The sequence below is a fragment of the Sarcophilus harrisii genome, chromosome 1, assembly GCF_902635505.1.
Source record: "Sarcophilus harrisii chromosome 1, mSarHar1.11, whole genome shotgun sequence".
NCBI classification, from domain to species: domain Eukaryota; kingdom Metazoa; phylum Chordata; class Mammalia; order Dasyuromorphia; family Dasyuridae; genus Sarcophilus; species Sarcophilus harrisii.
The window spans coordinates 503,250,122-503,270,838 of NC_045426.1; the positions used below are offsets into that span (position 1 = coordinate 503,250,122).

Sequence of the window (20,717 nt, forward strand, 5' to 3'; positions counted from 1 at the left end):
TATAACTAAAGTAATGAGCAAAGATAACTGTTTGATGTATACTTGATAGGCCAGGTAGTATAAGCAAGTATAAAATTGCTAGAAACACACTAGTGAAAGTTTAAGTCAGGGATAAAGGTGCATTATGCCTTCAGTATTTGTTTTATTTATATCTCTTGACAAAATAAATTAAATCTTACCTCCCCAGTGAACCCTGGAGAGTAGAAGGAAAGTTTAGGTGACAAGTAGCAAAATGAAACAGTGTAGTTGGAATTTTGGGTCTTTCAGATCTTCACATCCCAAATCTCCTCCCTCATAAACAAGCTGTTTGATGCAGTAATTAGCCAGAGGGCTTAGCCAAGAAGCCTACCAAAAAGAAAGAAAAGGAATAAGAGACATGCTTTCAATAAATATAGAGAATAAGGAGAATCTTACTGTGGCCCACAAATTTTGCTAGTTTGTGCTTCTGCAAGTTCCCTATGGTACCTAATATATCCAATGCATAAATTGGTCCTCATTCCAAAGAAAGTGATTAGAGTATAAAAATTACCAATAAGCATTTGTTAAATACCAGTTTTGTGCCAGACACTGCATCAGATGCTTAGAAAGTAGAAATAACAATGAAAGAACCCAGACTATACATAAAAACAAGAAATATAAAACAAAAATACAAAATAAATAAAAATTAATTTTGTGGAGGAGGCAATAGAAGCCTAGGGAAATTTTGAAGAGCACTTACAAAGTACTTACAAAGTACAAAGGAACAATTAGGGGATGTATGAGGTGAAATAGGAGGGACCATATACTATAGTGAGGGGGATTTGATCTTGCAAAAGTATGGACATGGGAGTAGGAATGTGGTGAGTAAGAAGCAGCAAGAAGGCCCCTTTGGCATTCAAATTGTACCATTTTGTTGAGGTTGTCCAATAAATCTGGGAAAGTAGGGATGATAATAATACCAGAGTCTGTGAAAGAACATGACATAGTTTGATCTGTGCTTTAGGAATATCACTTTGAGTTCATTTCTACTCTCTGGGATATCAGTGATGACATAGTATTCTATGGGAGAAAGGAGAAAGTACTTCAAGGAGAAAGTCAAGAAGAAAAGGGAGACAAAAGAGGCAAAATGGAAGTCCTACCTGTATCAGAGTTTAGAAAGTAGAAGATTGTAATAAAAATTAGGAAGGAGAAGAGGACCACAGGACATTTGGATGGGAGATGCCATTTATATATGGGATGAGGAGCTCCACCATGCCTAGAAGACCTAGCCCCTAGTGCTAAGAGTAATGGACCAATGGATGCTGTTCATCGAAGAGGTCATCTAACAGGATCAAAGGAAGAAAAGAAGAGTATTAGTAATCTGTGACTCCCTATTCATTGGTGCTGAGAAAGCCATTTTTGACCTGACATAAACAACAGAAACCTCTCCTGTCTTCCTCAGGAATTCATCAAAGGCTCTTGAGTACTGTCAGACTTAATGACCACCACTTCCATCAGGTGTTCCATGTGGGGACAAATGATATCAACAAAAAGAACTTTAAAAACATTACTAAGGATTCTGGTGTCCTGAGTACCACATTTTGGGAGCACATCCAGAAGATAATGACCCTGATGATGACAGGAGTGAAGAATATGTAATAGAAAAATCAATTGAAGGAATTGAAACTTAGTTTAAAAAATTTAAATGCCTCACTACAACAGTTGTCATGTGAAAGAGGCATTTTATATGATATGTTTGGCAGAAGGGTGAGCAGCAGGTAAAGACAATGTAAAGAAAAAAACTTTCTAACCATTAGAGCCACCCAGAAGTTGGTTGGTTAGGTTCTTCATTGGAGGTCCTCAAAGACTGAATTAACCATTTGTTGGAGATGTTGTAAAAGAAATCATATTTGGATTTTACTAGATTTTCTTTCATATCATTTCCATCTACTAGATTCCATGACATTTATAATTTTTGGCTGAATTCAATTGAAGTGAATTGACATAAATCTGAGTATTTGTCAACAAAAATATAAACATTCCTTTTTTTTTTTTCCAAATCGGTCTGTTTCTTGGAGAATTTGTCAGTAGTGCTATATGTTGCCCTCCCTGATGTGGACTAAGAATATGTTATTTTCATTTTCTGTCAACAACTTGGCATAATTCCACATTTAAAAAAAATCTGTTTGCATATTAATGTGACAAAACTCTGTAATTCCTAATACAGTGATTTGCAATCTCTTGTCATCGTGGCACTTTAAAGTTGCCTTCAAAGTAGTGTGCAGCTGTTAACTAGGACTTCTAATGCAAGCAAGACATTTCATTAAATATGTACGCTGTTTAATTATTGAAGACTGCTTCCTTGTTCATTCTGCATCATGTTAACTTAATGTTTTACATTAGAATAAATTCTTTAACAGATAATATGTTTTCTGCTGAAAGAATGAATGAAATCAAAAGTCGACTGAAAATCAAGGGGCAGTCAGTATTACCTTTAAGATTAGAATTTGCAGAAAAGAAACTTTAACATCCTCACTATTCATGAAAAATAGTCAATATCTATCTTGGTCTAAATAAGCAGAAATATGTGGCTTTAAGTTAGGAACCTGGATATTGGCCCTTCCACTTTTTCCTTTTTTTTGCCTAAGGCAAGTAATTTGCTTTTCCAGCACAGGTTCTGGAAGCCTTAGTTTCCTTCTTAGTAAAATGAGGATAAAAATAGTTGTAAAGAAAATTTTTGTAAACTGAAAAGCTATGTGAGCTATTATTATGTACATTATATATTAGGTATTATTATATTGCTGCAATGTGTGGCTGCCATCACTTATAATTTCCTATAGACTTTCTCATAAGGCTTTATCCTTTAAATTGTCACTTTCAAATAAGGGATTTTGTTTCCTTTATCTCGTTGTCAGTTATTTTAAAATGAGGATTCTTATTCAGGTATACAGTTTATACTGTAAAGGACCTCTGCTATCTCTGAAATTCTGTGACTTTGTAAATCAAGATCATTAAATAATTATTACCTGTAAATGACTCAAAGAAATTTTAAATAGTTCCTTTGGAAGCTTGAACAGAATGGTGTTTCTTGTACAAGTTCCTGGAATTTCAAAGATGATTATTTGGAAAGCAGGTCATGTCCCAAACATCAGATAAAACCCAACCCATACATACTGTGATAACTGAGAACTCGGATGACAAAATGAGTTTGGCTTTTGAGTTTAGGAAATATTTACTAAGCTTGCCAAGGATCGCCCCACCTTAAAGCACATTTTATTCATTCCAATAAATAGGTTATCAGCATCTCTCCTAAAAAGATGGTCCCCTGGCCTAAGAGCCCTTCTTTTTCTTAAGATATGCAATTAACTAGAATTCAGAGTTATTGTAATAAATGCCACATGAGTGGTACAAATTAATTGCTTTGGGTTTTAGAGGGATGCTGAGATTATTTGTAACTGGTGGTAAAGGAGAAGCCACTGTAGGAGAAGTAATATTTGAGTAGACCCAGGAAAAAAGGATAAGATTTCAAGGAAATGGAGGAAAGATATTCAGGATAGAAAGAGTGATTTGAGAGAAGACACAAAGATAGTAAAGCACGAGTTATAATGAAGAAACCTAGATTAGCTAGAAGAGGTTTCATATAGAAAAGTAATGGGATACAAAACTAAAAAAGATTAGTTGGGGCTAATTTATGGAGGTCCTTCAATGTTGACTTTTAAAAATTTAAACTTTATTTAGCAAACAATATGTTTTTTAAACAAATAAATGAGATTGTAGGATCTCTATGAGCAAGCACTACTTAAAAATTTTTCCCAGTTCAATTTTGTAGTCTACACAGCACATCATCTATCTGCATGAAGAAAACTTAGTGGGGTTTTTTTTCCAGGAAAAATACACCAATAAGCATGCAGTGGTTTTGATAATCTTAATGTTATATGAAAAATTCTCCAATATGTTTCAGTATATTTAAGCATCTCAGTGTGATGTATGAAGAAAACACACAAAACAAACTTCTGGTAAGATGGTCAAGTGTCCATGACTAAGACTAGCTCCTTTTTATCTACTCCAAATAGTAACAAATGAATTAAATAAAATATAAGAAGAACAAAAAGGGGAGAAGGAGGAGAGATCTTTACAAGAAAAAAACTAAAAAGAAAATTAAGAGTAGAACTAAATATATATATATATATATATATATATATATATATAAACATAAAAGGAGATCCCTGTGCCATGCATAAATGATATGGATTAAAAGAATGGGGGAAATGTAGCACCTTACAGTGAGGTCATTCATCTGACTTGCACTGCCACTGATGGTTTGGGTCCTCAGCATGAGGAAGTAGCTAGGTGGTACCATGGATAGAGAGTTGGGTCTAAAGTCAAGAAGATGTGAGTTCAAATCCAGACTCAGATATTTAGAAGCTGTGTTACCCTGGGAAAGACATTTAGCCTCCGCATGTCTCAGTTTTCTAATCTGAAAAATGTGGATAATAATAGAACATATATATCTCCATGTTTTTTTTAAGTAATCACTACTGGAGAGCCATCAGGGAAAGACTGAGAAATTGGCTACTCAGACCTTTCATACACACACTCAATTCAGACTCAGCCTTTCTTCTGTCATCAGCCCCTCTAAAGCCAATTAGAAGACTTTTTCATCATGATATAGTACTAATCTTGAGTCATCTTGGTCAAAACTGCTACTAAAATTCCACATGTTATATTGGCAGCAGGTATAGAATATCTGTGTGTGAAGAATACTTCAAGGACTGAAACTGGGCAAGAAATATTTTTGTGCATGCTTCAAAGACTGAGTCCTCATTGGTTAATCCCTACTGTTACAACAGAATGAACAGCACTACAACAGTTCCTGAGATCCTTTGTTGGGAACTTCTAGATTAGTTTACAAAGTCAAGAAGAAATTTAAAGGAACAACTGGAATCTGTAAGAATCAATATTTGAAAATGAACACAGAACTACAACCATGAGAATCCCTGTCTTAGACAACATTGGAGGGATTGGGGGAACACCTTAATTAAAATAGTAGGTTTTCTGGGGAATAGAATGGGCCCAGACAAATAAAAATTTTAAAATAGAAAAACAAGTAAGAAAACAAATATTTGAAGTGTCATAAACATATAAAAACATCAGGTAGAATACCATAATATTACTTAGCAAAGACAGAGCTAAAATATAATATATAGAAAAGCAAGGGAAATTACCTCATGCCACCAAAATACCTGTTCTGCAAATCAGGGTATTACCTATCATAAGAAAAGATAATTTTCAAAAGATATCAGAAACTATTCTTCTTCATACTAAACAATGTAGCATTAAACATAGCATTAATTTGACAGGCAAGTTGACTAAGTATCAGAAATTTAACAAGATGACCCTAACATATATAAAGCAACTAAAAAATTACTCCATACTATAAGAAAGTTATGAGTGTCTTTGGAAATTTGAAATTCCAATCTCCAAGTCAAGAATAGTACTTGAAACTAGATGATCCAAATAGAGGGAAGTTCTCTTTCAATTTACTATATTGTTTGAAAAGGAACAGCTGAACAAGAACAAATAGAGGTGTAAAGGAGATGATGAACAAAGAAGTTATTACTTGAAATGAATCATCACAAATAAAGGACAATTAAATAAATAGGTAGCAGTCCTTAAATATATACTCTTAGCTGGATCAGATGGAGAAGGTTTCATAAAAATTATACTAGCAAAAGTAGAATCTAAGGAATTGTGTGCATATATTTAAGGGACAGAGTGAGGATAACTGAGGAATTAGAGAAACTAGGAAATAAAATTCAACAAGACAAAATATAAGATTCTTTGTGTTATTACTTAAAGCAAAAACAAAATTAGACAGGACTTAATGGAAACAAAAATAAAATAAAAAATTATAGCCTTGAATAATAATGGCTTGAATTTACCCATAAAATGTGACTTTCAAAAGGAATTAGAAAATTGAATTCAGCAATTTATTATCTAAAAGAAATATACATAACTTATTAGACTTAATATAAATTCAATGATTAAATTCTACTAGGAATCTAAGTTAACTAGAACCTACAAAACAGTAATTGCAATGACAATTTTGCATAATACTATAACATACTTATTCATCCAGAAGACAGTCAAGGAAACCATATTATTATTAAATTGCCATAAGATATGAGTAGTATATTGCTAAAAGACATATAAATTAAATTATTAAAGGCAAATAAATGCCTTGGCCAAGATGGTAGAGTTAAAAATTGTTGGTGACTTTGAAGTTTGGTTTTTTTTCTATTGCAAATCTACCAAAAAGATAAATAAGGAGGAAATTAAAGAATTGGAGAACATTTTAGAAAAATGAAATTGAATAATGGAGAATAATAATGGGAATCTTAGAAAATGCACATTTTCTCAGGTGCCTATGGAACTTAAAAGAGATTATATGCTATGGCCTGGAACACTAGTAAAGGCAGAAAAGGAGAAGCCTTACACATTTCCTTAACAGATCATAAGACAATAAAAACATAATCAATAAAGGAAACAGGAACAAAAGTTTCAGACATAAATTAAGACAAAAAATCCTTTCAAGTGAGAGAATAAATCATAGGAATAATTAAACTTTATGCTAAAGAAAATTATTATCGTAAGATAACCAAAATTTATGAAATGCATCTAAAGTGATCCTTAGAGAGAAATATATGTTTCTTGAACACATATTAATTATGAAAAAATAAGACTAATGACTTGAGCTTGCAATTAAAAAGGTAGAAAAACAACCAATTAATAATCCTCCAGAAGCACACAAGTGATCCTGAAAATTAAATGGGACACAAACAGAATCAAAATAAAAACAACTAAATAAAGAGGCAAAATTTTTAAAATGCTAATAAAATTATTTGGGAAATTAGCTAATTTACTTTTTTTAAAAAAAGAAAAAACTACCAAAATCAAAAATGACAAGAAAGAAACCATAACTTCTAGAAAAAGAAATAAAGACTATAATCAATAAGTCAACCAAGGGTTTTAATGATATGCACTTATGTCCTGGCCCCTGACTAAAATACATGTGTGTGTATACATTCACACACATACACACATGTGTGTAATGTACTGATATACACATATACACATGTGTATGTATATGTGTCGTCTTTCTTTCTTTGTTGTCTCTCTTTTACTACATAACTTAATACACACACATACACACACACACACACACACACACACACACTTTGCAGTAAGCTGCATAGAACAAGTAAAAATGTGTAGAAGTGATTTGACTTATTGTATTTGTATCCCTATTCTATCATCGTGCCTGGAATATATTAGGAGATTAATGAATGCTGATTGATTATTTAACCTTAGATAAATCACTTATCCTCTCAAGCCCCATGAAACTTTCCAAAACCAGCTGATTTACCCATCAAATAATGAAAGTTGTTTGCCTATCAGGGAGCTTCCTACATCCATCAAATCAAAGGTCCAAACTCCAAAAAAGAACAGATGGGTGAAGAAAGATGAGGAAAAGAAAGAAGGTGAGAGGAAGATAGCAAAAAAAAAAAAAAAAAAAGAGAGAGAGAGAAAAGAAAAGAGAGTAAGAAAGAGGAAAAAGGCAACACAACTAAAAACAAACAAAATTGACAGATTTCTAGAAAAATATAAAATATTGAAATTAATATAAAATTTACATTAAAATATATGCATAGATAATTAAAGTCAGATGTTTTAAATCTATAAACACTAATATTAAGCTATAAGGTTAAGAGCCATTTCCAAATAGAATACTGAAAAGAGATAATTGAACATAGAGATATTTTTTCTTCTGTTTCCAGTGTTCATTCATTTAATTTCCCTTTTTATAACTAGAATTCCTGGAACTTTGTCAAATAGTATTGGCAAGAATGGGCATTCTTACTTTACCCTTGTATTTACTGGGAAAACTAATATCTCTCTTTGGCAAATAATGTTAGCTTTTAATTTTAGGCATATAATTTTATCATGTTAAAATAATCTGTATCACAACTAATCAAGATGATTAATAATTTCAAAAAATTAACAATATACAGAAAAGTATGTAAAACTCATTAGAATTTCTATATATTAATAAGAAAAAATAGAAGGAAGTGATAGGTAGTTTCCATTCAAAATAAATATAGAATGCATAGAATCAACCTAAGCATATATAATTAAGTCACATATAATTATTTTTTGTAGAAATCAAGGGAATCCAATAATTGGGGGGACATTTAGTTCTCATGGCTGAATCACACCAATATAATAAGAATTAATATATTACCTGTTAATTTATAGATTTAGTCCTGTATCATTCAAGTTATCATTAGCTTAATTACTGTAACTAGACAAAATAATAATAGAATCATTTGGAAAAACCAAAGGCCTACAATCCCCAGGGAATGGTATGGGAAGGGAGTAGAAATGAAGAAAGATAGCAATTATCTTAAGTACTATTATAAAGCTATACTCATCAAAACTTTGATATTTGTTAAAAAAAAATTGCTGGACAGTAGAAAAGAATAGACAAGCAAGTATAGACAAGCAAATAATCAAACTCAGTGGTCTGTGGGTCACTAAATTCAAGAACAAACTATTTGAAGAATTTCCTATTGTATTCCTTTTGGAAAAATTAGAAAGCAATTTGGTAGAAAATAGATTTAGATTAATAACTCCTATCATAAACCACAATACATTGCAAGTGACTTTATTATAAAAGGCAGAAATTTTTTTTTAAAAAGCAGAATAGAAAGAGAAGCTTTTCACAATTGTTCCTATATATATTATGTATAACCATGTCTTGGTTAAAAGGGATCATAAAAGAGAAAATATACAATTTTAACTCCATAAAATTTTAAAAGCTTTTTTTTTTTTTTACAAACAACAAATCAGTGTAGAAAGAATAAGAAGGAAAACTGTCTATGGTGGTAAGGAAAAGGTACAGGGATCTTTATGTCAAATTTCATTCCTTATGGTATTAAATTCCCTCACATACATATACCATAATTTGTTCAGTTCAGTCACTGCCTAATTGGTGACTTTTCATCTTTCTATTGTTTCACTTATTCCAAATAGAGCAACTATGAATATTTTTAAACACATAGGTCTTGTCTTGTTCTCAAATTACTTCCCTAGCATATTAATTCTGGTCAATGGATAGAAATAATTTTTAACTCTTTTACATAATTTCAAATTATTTTACATAAATAATGACAAATAGGGAGAAATGTGGGCAGACTTGTAGAAGTTATACAGAAAAATATATATAGAATTCTAACTACATAAATGAAAACAACTTTAAATAATAATAGAACTCAAACTAAAAACTATAGGCAGCAATTGGTATTCACTTATGTAAAATTTAAAGCATTCACATGAGAGTAGGTAAGGATAAGACAAGTATCAAGTACAAGAAAAATGAAGCTAAGCCATTATTCCCTAAGGATATAGAATTTGGGGCTCAAAGGAGAAGAGTTTGTCACTGTTCCTAATTTTCATCCAGAGTGGTTATAAGAGCTGTCCAAAAATTCAGAAAATTCCTGTAGCCACCAGCATAATTGATTGAAAGGGGACTACGTAAAGCAAACATAAAGTATTGGACCTGGAATCAGGGGGAACTGAGTTCAAATCCATTCATTAGTAGTGTGATCCTGGCCAAATTACTTTACCTCTCTTGGTCTCAATTTTTTCAACTGTAAAGTGTAATGTAATATTATAAATAGAGCCTACCTTTCAGAGTTCTTCTTGGCATCAAAGGACTTGATATTTATGAAGTACTTAGCACACTTTGGGCAGGTGCTTAATAAATGCTTGTTTTGTTCCTTCCTTAAGATAGGGCAAAACAAATTGGCTCAATAGTCAACCCAATTAATTAGATGTTATATGATAGTACCCCTTATAATACATAACTGAAAGTCCAATTCTTTATGGAATTAAAATGACTCCAAAGTCTCTTTTACATTGCTTACAATTTTCCTTGAAAAACCTTGTTTCAAGATGGAAGGGAAAAACCGAAAGTATTAGGGTTTAAGATACAAGCTGTAAGCTTCTATGAGGGAACCCTATTCTTTCCCAGTTCTACTCTCCTAAGCAATTAATTCTCTGGTGACTTCCCACATGATTTCTTAGTTGTCACCTGATATCACAGTTTGGGTACCAAGTGTAGGTACTACCTCTTTAAATTTTTGGTGTTTGCTGCTTAATGTCACAACCCTGACACCATTTAAGAGAGGTGTTACTATTAAAGACTACTTTATCAATCTACACTGACAGAACAGTATGTGGCTTAAAGCCTGGGAAAATTGACAATAACAGCCTCAACCAAATGAATTCCTATTGTGCATTGCCAAACTATTTGTACCCTAATAAGAGCCATTGTTGCAAGATTTCAGAGAATCCCCAAGTTGTTGGGGTTTATTGCTCATCTGTCACCTCACAGTTGGTTTATGATTGAGTTATTCATGCCTCCCTTGAAATCATCATGAATGGTATTTGATGTTCCTTCCTTTGTTAAAATAAATCAGTGGGTTAGATATGTTTAATTTCAACACTGAATGTATTAGCTCCTGATATTTGTATGTGAATTCATTTCAGGGAATTCAAATGACTTAGGTACCACACACAACTTTTAAGTTTGTTAAATAAGCCTTTTTTTAATTTTTTTTTTGTTTTTAGGGTTATCACCGACCCAATCACTATATTGCCACACAAGGTAAGTTCCCCACATATCTGTTCATCACAGTGTTGATGTCTTTTCTAGTTGTTGTAACTCTTATTTATTTACCTCTGGGCAGTGGGTAAACTTAAATTATAAAATTATTTGTTGCATTATAATAATAAATTTGATTTATTTTTTCTTTAGTAAAGTAGCTTACTCCAAATGACTTTTGTCCAACTTTAATTTAGCCTCAACATTATTTCTTTCATCTGTTTTTCCTTTCTATTTCTTACTGCAATCAACCTATTAAAGGTATTCATTTCCATTCTCCATTATTGTAATAACCTCTTAACTAGTAGTGTTGTGAAGCTTAAATGAGAAAATGGATGTGTAAATACTTTTCAAACCTTAAAACAACTATATAAATGACAGATGTTGTGATTATCATTGTTATTAGCCTACCAAACCTCTAATCTAGTAGACTTCATTCCTTGATCTTTCAACTGTACTCTTCTGAACTCAAAAACTATTTTAATGGACAGCTAGATGGAACAATGACAAGAGCACTGGCCCTAGAGTTAGGATGACCTGAGTTCAGATTTAGCCTCAAACAGTAGCTATGTGATTCTGAGCAAGTCATTTAAAATAATAGCCTTGCCTTCTCCCCCTCCCCCCATAAATAAATAAATATTTTGGAGCAAAATCTGAATTTTCTGGTAAATGTTTGACAACCAGCTAGGAGAAGGAAAGGGAATATGCACATACACATATACTTTTAAGTTTAATCTGCATTATTAACACTTCATTAAATCTAGACAATTAACAAATAAATCAAAGCATGATTTGGCTTGCTGATTTCTTAAGTATAAATACTCATACTATTTCAGTATTTCATGGATCTTTGCCAAGTCAGAGTTGGTTATAATATACCTCTCCTCCTAAGAGTTCTTTCTGACTCTAGTCACTCCTCCCCCCAAGCTATCCTTTCTCACCACTAACCATAGAATCTTCCTTTTATGCCATTGATCCCATTACTCATTTACTGAATAACTTACCGATAAAATCAATATAAACTTATTCTGTTATTCAAATCCCTCCCAATCTTTCATATTTTTATTACTTTATAATATGTTCCAACACAACTAGACTACTTTCTATCATGAATTCTGAAATTTTCATCTCCCACTTCCATGTGTTTGCTCATGCTATCCTCCTTGTTTGGTCTTTTGCTAACATCCCTCCCTATCTATGGAAGTCATCCCTGTCTCCTTATAAGAAATAACCAGTTATTGTCTTCTCCTTGAAACCATTTCTGACTCCCTAAAATTGCCTACAAAACTTTAACTAGATTTCTTTATTTTTACTTTTCAATGCTCCCTTAAATTATAATTATATATATATATACTTTCCCCTCCTTTGGATCTATAAAATTTTTTTCATTTTATTTTTATTATATTAACAAAAGTTTATTTTTCCTATCTCATTCCCTCAATTTAAAAAAAAGAGAAAAACAAAATTTTTCTAGCAAATGTGTGTAGCCAAAAAAAACAAATATCTACATTGTCCATGTCCCAAAATGTAAATCTCATTTTGTATCTTGATTTAGTCATTTCTCTTGAAGGTGTATAGCAGAGTTGGTCATAAAAGTTCTTAAGTCTTCTATAGTTGTCAGTTTATTGATAGCAGTAACCATATCAAATCCATTTTTAAGATGATCTGTATCCAGGGCTGAGAGACACTTCAAGATGAAGCCTTAGGATGTGGTAGAAGTTATGGAGTCCAACTTGGAAAGGAGAGGAATATATCTTCCCAATATAGAAAGATTTCAAATTTGATCTTTGGTGATGGATGTGTGTGTATGTGTTTGTGTGTGTGTGTGTGTGTGTGTGTGTGTGTGTGTGTTCATTTCATAAGCTAAAGACCAGCTTAACTAAGGTGGGAGAACCTCATCTTCAAAACAAGCTGGCCACTAGTTAATGAATTTTTCAGCCACATGAAGCCTGAAGCCATAGTCACATGAGTTTAGCATCAGTGCAGAGGAAATTCACACTGAAGAAATCATAGCTCTATCATCATAAAACAATATCTATTCCCCAGTTTTTAATAGTTCCAAAAAACTTTTCACTTTATTTCTCCTGAACTATCTATCCAAAAGCACAAATCACTCGTTATATTGCTTATTTTATTTTTGATCAAGATAAAGTGCCAGATGCAGAAAACAATATATATCTTATCTGTGACGACCGCACTAACATCCAGGACACCCCAGAATCAGCCGGAGTCAGGATAAGCAAAAGTCCTTAGTCTTTATTCTTGGTCTTTAGATGGAGGATTGAATAGGATGGAAGCAGAATCTTCACAACTGCTTTCTCCCTTGTCTACTGCCAAGAGTGTGTCCCTGGCTAGTCTTACTCCACCCCCTAATCCCTCCTACAATCATCTGTATACACCAATTATCGAGCCAGCACAGATAGTGGGAAGGTCCATTTTCCAAGCTTATGCCCATAAAGTATTGTCCAATCTGTAATTAGCCTCAAGCGCTCGGCAGTCCTGACCTCAATGCATCAACTCAATAGTTTCAGCCCTCTACACTTATCAATGGTTAATTGTTATATTAAGTGACTTGATGGATACTTCAATCCTAAAACTATAAAACTATCTTTATTTCTCTACATGTGAAGAACATAGATTAAATAAGAAATAATTTATAAGAGTATGTGTTCTAGAGAAAAATAAAATAAGAGGATAACTCTTTTGGCCTGGCTTCTAGAACCTAGGTAGTTTTTCTTCCAGTTATAAATAACAAATGCAGTATAGAAGATTGAGGAAAATCAGTCTAGACAGTCTGCCCATTAAATTCTTTTATCAAACTTACTTCAATTTAGAATAAGAAACAGCATATAAGAAAAATTCATAGTTTAACATTTTCCAAAGGTAAATGTTTCTATTGTGGTTTTTAAAAGATATTCAAAATTCTAAATATATATGCTAGGGAAAAGGAGGCAGTTAAGAGAAAAAAATTAAAATAAAAGTTTAATATGTTTTTGGTTTTGAAATCTGTCTTTTTGGAGATATAGAGGAGGGTTAGTTGCATTTGAACACCCAAATCTGCTTCTTGCCAATTTGGATGTGTTATCTAGCTTCTAAACTCCTAGCCAGGGCCCTAAGGCCCTACTCAATGACTTTAACAGAGGTTAGTCTGAACAGTTCCACAACCCTGGAAAAGCCTTCGGAAAACTAAGCTCTAGCTAATTTCCAATGAAATTCTTAAAAACATTTTAAAGGACAAAGAGATGATTTCACTTATCTTTTGATGTGTGACTTTGGATTTCCCTCCCTTACAATCATTGTGTTGAAAGGAGCTCCCAGGTGCAGCTAAATCATCTAATTTTGTTTAAACATATTCACTTCTCCTAAAGATAATTAGGCTTACATGTGAAGTCACAATTAAAGTAAAACTTTACTTCATTTGGACTCGAATTGCTGTCTTTACTGTAAATTCCAAGTTGACAAATTTTAAAAAGTGAACTCCTTTCATTATTTTGAATTAGAGGGTGATGATGTATGTTTTGTGAAATAGGGGACCCTAAGAAATCTGCTATAATAAATACACATGTGTCTTTCAAATAAGCATGTTCATTATTTCTCTGAAAAGTTTACTTCATCAAGATTTTATTTAGATCCAAAGGTACCCTCTGTGAAATTGGCAAGTACATAGCTCTGTGTTTAACATATCACTTGAAGTCAATATTTGGCATATCACTGAACAAAGTAATCTCTGTAGCCACATTATTCATGGAGTCTTGCATAGTTTTGATACATAACTAAGAAATCCCTTGTCTAAGAGAATCTGCATGGCTCTATCCTGCTTTACTAATTCAGATGATTTCTTAAAATCAATAAATGGTAAATACAATGACATCTGCTATTTTTCTGTTTCTTAGTTGTGTGATTGTGAAAATTGCTCTCCTGTAGAACATTTTCTACCTATTCCTTTACATTTTTTCATCAAGGAGGTTCTTATTTCATGCTTAGACAAAGGTTTTATGGAAATAAGAATTCAGACTCATGAGACAGTAGTTCCTGATGTCTTCTAATAAAGGATGCCAGAAGTGATGAGTAGGAAGATTTGAAATGTCTGGCAAAATTACCAGGGAATGCTTTTAAAGTTGTCCCCTCAAGCACAAACGTCTTTATGCACAGCCATTTTGTCCAGCTTCGTCGTAAGTGCTATTGGCCTTTCTTCACACATCAGTTATCAAGTGAATATTTCTCAAGAATCTACTTTGTGCTAGGCACTGGAATTAGAAAGGCAAAAGTCAGATACTACTGTTGAGAAACTTACAATCTATAAAGAAAAAGGCAACGAGTATACATATACATTCACACAGAGTAATCATGTAAAATTAGTTATATATATATACATAACATTTATATGAGATGGTGATTCCATGGAGGGAGACAGATAGGTAGTAAGTCCAGTACAAAGAGCTCTGGGCTTAGAATCAGAAAATCCAGAGTTCAAATCTTGCCTCTGATAATTACAAGCTGTGTGACTCCTGGACACTTCACTTAAGCCTTTGTATCCTGCTCTGTAAATTGAAAATAATTGGATTTACTGGTCTTTATGGTTCTTTTCACTTCTAAATATATGATCCTTTGTCATTATTATTAAAAATATATAATTATAAAAATTCTTGCAGGCCTGATTCAGGTCTCCTAATTGCATCTCTAAGCAATTGTTCCAAAAATAATATGGCTTATCTAGATCTCATTTGAATCTCTTGGAAAGGGCTATTTTTTCTCTTCAATAGCTTTTACTTTAAGTTGTGCTGATATCTGTGGGATGTCAAGAGACCTAAAGAAAGATGCTCAAGGTGTGGGATAGACTTTTGTAGAAAAGTTATTGGAAGGTATGGAAAAGAATCACACAAGATGAGGAGCTATGAGAAGTCCATGCAGAAAATTTAGAGGCATTCTGTACATTGATGAGTGCACACATCCATTGAAGTGAGACTACTTGCCTTAAAAAAACCTACATCATCTCTTTTCCATAGTATGTGACAAACACGATTGTTCCCTTGTCATTTGTGGTAGTCTCCATTTCACTTAGCAAGAAGATTTTCTTACAACAATCACTTCATTTCTCTAGTAAAAAAAACACCTATTATGCCTGTGAACAACTTAATAAAGTATAAATTCCAGATCCTGGCAGTCAAGGTGAATTTTTTATTAAGCTTTCTATGGCTCCCTTTGGTAGGTGACAATGATCTGTCTCAACTTAAATTTCTTATTCAAATAAAATTTCTCAAAGGTTATTTGTCTAGACCATTCCTTTGTATTTCCCTCATTGTCATATCTTACATAGTTATTTCTGTACATGACTTCCCTCCTTCCCTTCCTGACTGTAAACACATTACATATGTGGTCAAGGGATCTGTGCAGGTATTCACAACACTTAGCACAATAATAAATGCCTTGTACTTTGCAGAAATTTAATAGATGTTTATTGAGTTGCACTGGGTTGAATTGAGTTGGGTTGAAATCCAGAAATGAACATTTATTAAGCATCTAATGTGTGATATGCCCTGATAAACTGTTTCAGCAAATGGGTTAAGGGTAACCAACAGGTCTCAAGACTATGAGTGAGTTAAGGGCTATCTTCGCCAAACATGTGAAGACTTCCCCTGGCAAAATGGTCATTTGTTTGTTCCAGTGGCCATGAAGGTAACTGAAACAAGTGGTGTAGAACATTTAAAGTTTGGTCAGACATCAAAGATGGAAAAGTCATCCACTGCATCTTGAGCCATCACCAGTCTTCTTGACTTTAGTTCTGCCACTAGATTTCAGTGATGCAGAAAGAATAAGGCTGAAACTTTTGCAACACTGTCTCACTTCAATTCAATTCAAGTAGAAGTCAAGACATCATGTTGTTGGTGTTATTGGTCCTCTTTGAAAGTGAAGGTCAAAAATATGGAAATATGTTTAAAAGTATTGAACATATATAACTTATATTGATTGCTTGTTGGCTTGGGGAGGAGGAAGGTAAGGGAGAGAGGGAGGAAAAATTTGGAACACAAAGTCATACAAAAAGGAATGTTGAAAACTATGTTTGCAAGTTTTTTGGAAAATAAAATACTATTGAAAATTTAAAAAAAAAGAAAAATGAAGGTCAAAAACAAAACAACAACAAAACCAAACTGAATGCAAGACCCTGAGCTAAGTGTTAGAGATAGATAAAAATGGTCCCTATCCTCGGGAAGCTCACAATCTATTGAAAGAGACAATATACAAACAACTGTATACAAACAAGATGTATTCAGGTAAAATAGGAGATAATCAACAGAAGAATGTACTAGCATTAAGAAGGACTGGGGAGAGACTTCAGAAAGTAGGATTTCAATTGAAACTTGAAGAAACAAGAGGGAAAAGAGTAACTATTTAGTGACTAAAGTGGTTTTTTAAATTCTTTGTTGAAGCAGCAGTGTTGCTTCAGCCAAACTTCTCTCAGGATTCACTTTTATTCATTTCCTATTTTTTTATGGTTGACAGCCAGTTAACACAAATATATAATTTGAATTATCAAATTTCAAGTTAGTGGTGTTCAAATTAAAAGTTTTTCTGGGATAAAGTGAATTTTCTGGCTCCTGAAATACCTGGTAGCAAACATGCTATTTTTTTTTTCACCTATTCCTTTCCCCTTAGTCTCTACATCTCTCTCCTTATTCAGAGAGATTATTCTTTGTAGAGAAATGTCATTAAGAGAAGTCACATCGAAGTCTCTGAGGAGTTAGTTTGATTGATATTTGTTTGTTCTGGTAGTCTTCGTCAGCTGCATTCAACATATCAAATGCTAATGAGGAAATATAATTGTATGCAGCTTAAAAATGGCAAATGTAATCAGTTTGTAATAGGCTACCAATCTCCTTTTAACAGAGCTGGGAGTTGCATAATTACCTGTTTATTAGAACATTGCTGTTTTTCCAGTGTACCAGAATTTGCTCCCAACTCATACTTTCCAATTTGGAATCGCGCATATCACTACTGGATGTCACAAAGTGCTTTTTTTTTTCTTTCTGCAAGTGGCAGAAAATAAGAATTTTTAAATATTTAACACAAAATCAAAAGACTGTGTATCCACTTGGGAAAATAAATTTGGAACTATGTTGTTCTGATTAGAAAATTAGCCTCTCTTTCCTGTTATGTGCCTCCTGCATAATATAATTAGTGGTCTGGGTGTGCCTTTAATAAAGAATCCTGATAATCTGCTGTAATTGGCACTGACAGCTAGAATATGCTCATGAGTCACCTTTACAAAAAAAAAAAAATTATTCTTAGAACTCAATATAATGGGCAATAGAAGTACTAATAAGCAGAGGCAATCTTAAAACCTTTCCTTGTTTTATTCCTGCAATGATATATTTTTAAAGCCTATTCACAACAGGAAGCTAGAAACCTACATGAACTGTCCAATTTAATGACAACCAGCTTTATTTCCAAGATTTGGAAATAGAATGATTTTCAACAAATTTCTTTAATTCAGTGCAAGAACAATAAATTATTATGTCCTTGTTTCTTTTTTCTTTTCTATTGGTACTGATTTTTTTTCCACCAGTAACAGATTCTGACCTTTGACAATGATGGTAATGTCTCTGTAAATTGAGTTGACCACATGTGAGCCAATTTGATGAGTTTTAATATGTTCTTCCTGTTTTTTCTCTCTGTTTAATTGTTTTCCGTTGTCTGGCTTATATACTGGTGACTTAGTATTAACCTCATCCCATCTGACTGGCTAGGCAGGATTAAAAATGTTACAATCAAGATTTCCTTGTTCAGAAAACCAATGACTATAAAATTAGTGGAAATAAAAGGAGCCAAGGCAGGGGACAGACAAGGTGTGGAAATCATGTCTAATCCTGAGAAACTAGAATGGTTCAAGAGGCAATGTTTATTTTAATGGACAAATTCCCAAAGAGATTAGCAACATTTTGTTATCAGAAATAGGAAGGAAGGAAGGAAGGAAGGAAGGAAGGAAGGAAGGAAGGAAGGAAGGAAGGAAGGAAGGAAGGAAGGAAGGAAGGAAGGAAGGAAGGAAAAGAAAAGAGAAAGAAAAATATTAAATAGAAAATTCTCATCATAAACATGTATTATTCAATGAAACCAAATTATCAAATTGGTCATGCCTTTCTCTGCATTTTAAGTTAATCAACTTTCTGGGAAGAGCTGAGTGGTATGTTTCATCCTTAGTTATTTGGATTCGTATGTTATCATTGTATTAATCAGAGATATTCCAAAGTTTTCTCTTCAATGTTTTCATTTTATAAATTGTTCTACTTATCATTTTATTCTGTATAAGTTCATAGGGATTTTCCTAGTTTCCTTTGAAATTGTCCATTTCATCATTTCTTATATTGAAATTTTCCATTTTATCATCTATCATAATTGGTTTAGCCATTCCGCAATAGGACACTCTCTTATTTGCCGTCTGTCTTAGGACCTTTAATAGACCTTTCTTGGATTATGCATTTTTAAAAATATGCGAAGAAAGATTTTATTGTTGGCTCTCTTTTGTTTCCTTTGAATCTGAGTTTCTCAGTATTATATATACTCTTTATTGTATATTATTTGGCAACTATTCATAGGCAGCTTTTTCCCGTCCCATTCCTTTTCAATTATAGTACCTCTTAATTAGATTTAAAATACTTAAGGCAAATATATTCTAATCAAAATTTATGAAAAGTACTTCTCATTGGTCAAGATCTGGTCATTCCTGGATTTTTAGCCATATATTTTTTTGAAACAACCAGAAGGACATAATAGTCACTGACTATGATTAATTTTGAAAGGTCTTTTATGAAATCCTAGATACAAAATCTGGGAAGAAGGCCCCACATTGAGGAAATTTATATGGTAAGAGTAATCACATCTTTTTTCTCTTATCACTTACTGAGTGATCTATTACCTGATGGCACCTTTGTATACATATGTCATGCAAGTCCCTGTCCTTCAGGAAGAGATCTTTATTAAGTACTTCTAAACATTTAATGGTGCTTCTTTGATTTTTGTCACATGATATATGTATGTAAATAGATATATATATACATATATTTTCATGTGTATGTACATATACATATATCTTCTAACTCTCCTAATTTCATTTTTCTACCATTAAATCTCAGGATTCCCCCTTTCCTCTTTGGATTCCCATTTAAATTTATCTTTAAGGAACAAGCCATTCTCTTTGATAACTTAGAAAGTAGGGAAGTTTTACTTTTCTTCTAGAAGATAAATTCAGCTTCATTTTTAGCATGTATAGTCAATCATAAACATTTAATCTGTGTGTTGTGAAGCTGAATGACTAGAAGGATGGCAGTGTCTTTTGCAGAAATAAAGATGGGGTCAGGAAAATTATGAGTTCTGTTTTGAACAGGTTGAGTTTGAAATGCTCACAAGGTATCAACTTAGAAGTGTTTAATAATTAGTTGCCAATGTAGAACTGGAGTTCGGTGGGGAAAGCATATTGATCTAGGTCGGACATATAGATCTAGAAATTATCTATATATAGATGATAATTCAGCCTATGGGAGTTGAGATCAGCAAAACATATAATGCAGAGAGAGCGTTAACAGGAATGTTTGGGTAGGTAGGAGGAGAACCAAGAGAAAACAGTATTGTTAAAAACTGAGGGAGTTTTTGCCAAATGGGGATAAGGATTGACAAAATGGCATTAGGTTTGATCATTAGAATATCCCTAGTAATTTTAGTGAATTGAATGATGAGGTTGGGAGCCAGATTACAAGTTTTTTAGAAGAAAGGAGAGAAAGCAGAAACTAGCTTTTTCTTAGCTCCTATTTGACTTTAAAAGTGAGAAGAGATACAGGATTGTAACCATTATAAGGAAAATAGCTTTGAAAGACTTGAGAATTCTGATCATTGCAATGACTACCCAAAATTTCAAAGCACTGATGAAACATGTTTCTCTTCCTTTGACAAAGGCAGTGTTTTAAGGTGCCAAACAAGATATGTATATATGAACATGACTAGTGTGTGAATTTATTTTGCTCAACTGTGCTTGTCACTAAAA

At 32.9% G+C, this 20,717-nt stretch overlaps 1 protein-coding gene across 8 annotated transcripts in view; it reads left to right on the top strand.

The window, feature by feature from the left end:
- PTPRM (protein tyrosine phosphatase receptor type M) overlaps window positions 1-20,717 on the top strand; it is a 936,902-nt gene that overhangs the window by 824,665 nt on the left and 91,520 nt on the right. For all 8 annotated transcript variants that reach the window (XM_031953603.1, XM_031953648.1, XM_031953697.1 and 5 more), the window contains one exon: window positions 10,651-10,687. In XM_031953603.1, the coding sequence (XP_031809463.1) occupies window positions 10,651-10,687 (37 nt within the window). The remainder of the gene's footprint in view (window positions 1-10,650; window positions 10,688-20,717) is intronic.